Source organism: Protobothrops mucrosquamatus, unplaced genomic scaffold (assembly GCF_001527695.2).
Source record: "Protobothrops mucrosquamatus isolate PMUCROS unplaced genomic scaffold, P.Mucros_1.0 scaffold21, whole genome shotgun sequence".
NCBI classification, from domain to species: domain Eukaryota; kingdom Metazoa; phylum Chordata; class Lepidosauria; order Squamata; family Viperidae; genus Protobothrops; species Protobothrops mucrosquamatus.
Window position 1 is genome coordinate 2,621,417 of NW_015386406.1, and position 5,591 is coordinate 2,627,007.

At 34.7% G+C, this 5,591-nt stretch overlaps 1 protein-coding gene across 2 annotated transcripts in view; it reads right to left on the minus strand.

Moving 5' to 3' along the window:
• RAPGEF5 (Rap guanine nucleotide exchange factor 5) overlaps positions 1–5,591 on the minus strand; it is a 116,762-nt gene that overhangs the window by 4,892 nt on the left and 106,279 nt on the right. For both annotated transcript variants that reach the window (XM_029283114.1, XM_029283115.1), the window contains 2 exons: positions 3,651–3,715; positions 2,282–2,336 (listed from right to left, as the gene is read on the minus strand). In XM_029283114.1, the coding sequence (XP_029138947.1) occupies positions 2,282–2,336; positions 3,651–3,715 (120 nt within the window). The remainder of the gene's footprint in view (positions 1–2,281; positions 2,337–3,650; positions 3,716–5,591) is intronic.

Here is a 5,591-nt window from a genome sequence, read left to right on the forward strand (position 1 = left end):
GGCTCTCACGCCGGCGCCCTCAAAGCCAAACGCGCGCGGCTTCTCAGAGCAAAAGCCCCTCCCAAATTTTACTTGCATTCCTGTTCTCTAAAGGGGCGGTCCTAGGGTTTGATGAGGGCGTGGCCAGGTTTGGGTGGGGGCGTGGCCAGGGGAGGGAGGTGAGTTCCACCACCTTTTCTCTGAGAAAAAAAGCCCTGGTGATCTCAGAACCACTAAACTATATTTTTCAAAGATCCTGGAGCACTGGGGAACTATCAGAAGACTGGAAAAGAGCTGATGTAGTTCCCATCTTCAAAGAAAGGAAAAAAATACCTATCAGCCTACCTCAATATCTGGAAAAGATGATCAAGCAACAAGTCAGTGAACACCTAGAGGCAAAAAAAGTCATAACCAAAAGCTAACATGGGTTTGTCAAAAACAGATCTTGCCAGACAAATCTTATTCCATTATTTGACAAGATGACAAAATTAATGGACCAGAGGAATGCTGTGGACATCAATTACTTGGACTTCAGTAACGCATTGGATAAAGTAGACTACAACCTACTATCAAATAAGATAGAAAAATATGGGTTAGACAACATCACCACCAAATGGATTCGTAGCTGGCTGACCAACCGCACTCAATGTGTAGTCCTCAATGGAACTGCATCTATATGGAACGAAGTATGCAGTGGGATACCCCAAGGTTCTGTTTTAGGTCCAGATGTCTTCAATATCTTCATCAATTATATGGATGAGGGGATAGGTGGGGAACTCATCAGATTTGGAGATTACACCAAGCTGGCAAGAATAGCCAACACTCCAGAAGACAGGCTTAAGATACAAAAAGATCTTGATAGATTTGAATATTGGGCACTATCTAACAAAATGAAATTCAATGGGGAAAAAGTAAGGCTCTACATTTAGACAAGAAAAACCAAATGCACAGGTACAGTACAGGTGGTACCTCACTCAATAGTAGTAATTTTGAGAGGGATCTCAGAGTCCTAGTGGACAATCACTTAAATATGAGCCAGCAATGTGCTGAAGCAGCCAAAAAAGCCAACCCAGTTCTAGGCTGCATTAACAGAGGGATAGAATCAAAATCACGTCGTGTTAATACCACTTTATAATACCTTGGTAAGGCCACACTTTGAATACTGCATCCAGTTTTGATCAGCACAGTGTAAAAAAGATGTTGCAAAGAATAGCAACAAAGATGATCATGGGACTGGAGGCTAAAACATATAAATAACGGTTGCTGAAATTGGGTATGTCTAGTTTAATGAAAAGAAGGACTAGGGGTAACATGATAGCAATGTTCTAATATCTCAGGGATTGCCCCAAAGAAGAGGGAGTTAAGCTATTCTCCAAAGTACCTGAGGGAAAGACAAGAAGCAATGGATGGAAACTAATCAAGGAAAGAAGCAACCTAGAACTAAGAAGAAATGTCCTGACAGTTAGAACAATTAACCAGTGGAACAACTTGCCTCCAGAAGTTGTGAATATTCCAACACTGGAAGTTTTTACAAAGAGATTGGACAACAATTTGTCTAAAATGGTATAGGGTTTCCTGCCTGAGCAGGGGGTTGGACTAGAAGATTTCTAAGGTCCCTTCCAACTTTGTTATTGTATTCTATTCTATGAACTGAGATAAAACTGAATTACAAAAATTCTGAAAAGATTACATTGAAAAAGCTATTCTCCCAATCGTTTCACTATATGCTGGTTCACGTACTAGATAAAACACTCAAGATGATGGAAATGATTTTGTGCAAATTAAGAATATTAACAATTATTTATGTGAATATATAGGATTTCCATTTCCTCGCATTTGTTTTTATTCCATGATTTGCATGTATTCTCTGTATGCATGTTCATTTATAAAAATGGTGGGGAAACAGATGTTATGAATTTAGTGCCCATCAGCTATATTGGGAGTATGCTTGTATTGGCTGCTAAAAGTTATTGGACGTTGACGTTTAAACTCCAAATTAACTTGTAATATTAATGTGATAGAAATAATTATTAATACATAACTAGAGATAATAATATTATTTCTTTTTAAGTGTAATGTAAATAAAACCAAAAGTTGTTATCACTCATTTATCAATCTTAAGAATACAACCACCAGCATATCAATAAAAAAAACAAGGCTAGCCTTTAGGGCTAAATGAATTTTGTACTCCTGCTCTGGTATGTAAGAACAAAAACCCAGAGAAGATAGACTCTGATTCCCAAATGTTTAAGCTAGATAATGAAGGCGAGATGGAGAACCTCTCAAAATATCATTCACTTACCAAATTGGTTACGCCTACAATGCCTCAATGATCGTACTGTGTCTGCAATCATGTGCTGGGAAGATAAAATACACAGATTAATGAGTCAGCAAACATTTAAACTGGGAATGACAGCATGTACAAGCTCCAAATTATTAGGGCAGGAAGTGTTTGCCATAGAATGGAAATCTGGATTGTATTTGTTCCAGTAGTCCCTATATAGATGATTTCAAACATTAATTCATGGTTGCATTCACAGATTTCATTATAGGATGCCATATGAATTCTATCTTATCATATTTGTGGGAAGAGGTAGCCAAGCAGGCATCCAAACTTTTTTTTTTTTAAAAAAAACCCTTCCAAATTCCATTCCTTCCAAAAACAGATTAGTAATTCATTGAACAGATTTTAGCCAGCAAAAAGTAGGCAATATGGCATCGGAAATTGAAGGTCATAAAATCATTCTACCCAATATATCTAGGAACTGCAGCTCCTGGAGTTAATAGTTTTGGTTTTTTTTTAAAAAAAGTATGAATTTTTAATTTAAAATTTAAGTTAATTTAAAAGAATGACTCCTATGCCATTTTTCTCTAGGTAGATCACAAAGATCTATATGTTACCAAAGAGAGAAAAACTATACATATATGATCAGATATCAGGCTGATTTGAACTGACATATCTTCTTTAATGTTCACTTATTTATTCCTGGAAGAAAAAATGTATTTTTCTACAATTATTATTAAATCACAGTTGCGATCCCTTAATCAATATAGGCCAAATAATTTAATTTGTAGAGCAATGAACTAATAGGCCTACAAATAAGGCATATGGAAGCATATAGAATAAAAAGCACAAAATGCCTAACTTCCTAAAATATAACAATATTTTCTTACAATAATGTAAACTAACCTAACCATAATTATTGGTCCTACGTAAATGTTAATTATGCAGATGTTTTTACCTCTTCAAGTGTCTGCCTTCTATTTATATATAATAATATAATAATCCTTATAAATATTTACCCCACCCAATAAAAATATGAATATTTCTACAAGAGAAGAACAAACCCATGCAAAACAGAGAACTAAAAATAATGGTGATGTCCAGGTATTTTGTTTTGCATAGTAAAGGAAGCAGATAATTAGGGATAATACATGGTGATCAATTAACAATGTGGGAAGAATTTAGAATATCAAATGTTAATTAAGCTTGAATATCGTTAGTTGCTTTATAGGGGGAATACTCAGTGGAAAGCTGAAGCAAAGAGAACTAAATTCAATTTTAATCTGAAGAAATATTATAAGAGTAAGAAGAAAGGAGGGTGAGTGATAATATAAAAATGGGAGTTTGTCTTTTTATTATGTTGAATTTAGTGAGGAATGATACATACCAGCTTTTCAAAGTTTACAAGGTTATCCAGAAATGTTTTGTTTCCTTCATGTATAAATGTTACATCTAAAAAAGGCAAATATATTTTTCAACTTAACTTTCCATGTTCACATTGCAATGGTAATAAAACACAATGGTAATTGATACATTTTCATGTATAAGTAAGCATTCTGAAATTTTAATTGTGATAAAAATGTAAAAATACACCCCCAAACTTCAATTTCTGGAGTTCTAAGTGAAATAGTATAGAACAGAACAGAACAGAATAGAATAGAAACCTTGGAGGTCTTCTAGTCCAGCCCACTCAAGTAGGAGAACCTATCCTATACCATCTCAGACAAGTATCTGTGCAGTCTCTTCTTAAAAACCTCCAGTGATGGAGCACCTCCGATCATATATGCATAAGGTAGTTTTCTGGAAACACATCTAATGTCAACAAGTTTCTGTTGGTTACTCTTCTCCTATAACCTTCTGATAGGACCAAATTTTGCATTCCCCTTTGTCAGTAGAATCACCACAACCACAACCATCAAATAAACATTGATACTCTTTCTTCTTTTATAAACAAATCCTTACTACCACCCTATCTTGCCAATTCAAACTGGTGGACTTTAGGCATAACTTTCATTCATATTTTATTCTCACACCAAAAGCTCAGCCCAATTAAGTTAGGGAGCTGACTGCTTGCTATCCCAAAGAAACACCTTCTTCTCTAATCCTTTAAGCAACACCCACCTCTCATATGGGCCCAATAATTGAGGAGGGAGAGTAATTGAGAGGAAAAGTGGGGGGAAGCAGAATGGCAGGAGGGAATTTACAGTGCATCTTGTTGGTTCTTTCAAGACCAAAGGGAAGAGGCAAAAAAAACCTCTTAAGTTGGGAAGATTAAAACATCAGCCCTCTGAAACACAAATTAGATTAATATAGCATGAAAATAAAATGCAATTGTATTTGGCAGAAAATACAATGCAATTGCACTTCATAGCTGTTCATTGTGATATTATTGAATGTAGATGTGCTGTTTGAATAGTGGTTACTACTTCAGAACCATCTGACGAAGGGGTAGAAACTTTTATTGATAGATTTCTATTCAATCTTTGTACTGACCAAAGGCAACCTAAGTAAGTTTCTTCTGGAAGTCTTAATTTGCCTGGTTGGGGAAAAAAAAAGACTTGCTTGGGATACATCTATCCATAAAAACAAGCCTAGTGAGTTGAGGATTATACTTGATCTTTAAATAGTAGTCTAAAGGCTATATCTCCAAAAATGATGGATATGGCTGGGACAAAAACATTTTTAAAAATGTTAATTTAATCACATTTAAATATAACCACCAATTTAATTATTTATTATAATGATTTCCCCTTAATAGCTTTCCTTTTCACAAATACTATTCATCTGTCCCCTTTTCCACAATGACTGGCATTTTTCTCTCTTGGAACTTATATTATATTGCATTATAACATCCTAATATAATACATATGATATATATCTTTTCCTCAGTGATTGTGTTACTGTCAGTATTAATGAAAGTTTTAACAGCTTTTTTTAAAAAATTGTTCAAATCAAGACAAAACTGAAAGTCTTGGAAAGACTGGGAGGTTGAAGTAAGGAATCTGCATTGCTGTCAACAATTACAAGCTGAAACAAATTCAGTGGAGCAGAAAACTGCCTCTGAGCTGCAGTGTAAGAGCAGGATAAACAAACTAGAGTTAAAAAGCAATTGATTGTGATTTTGTTATACAAATTCAATTAATTTAAATGATGTATTACAGAACTAATAATAGTAGTTCAATTTTCCTTTTAATATTATTAGTAAAAAATCAGACCTCTTTGGAAAACAAGAATACATTTTACCATTAATCAATAAAGCTGATTGAGCAGCTTTGTAGGATTTCTCCCCCAGTTAAGGAGATCAAATCTGAAATTGAATCTGATTCAA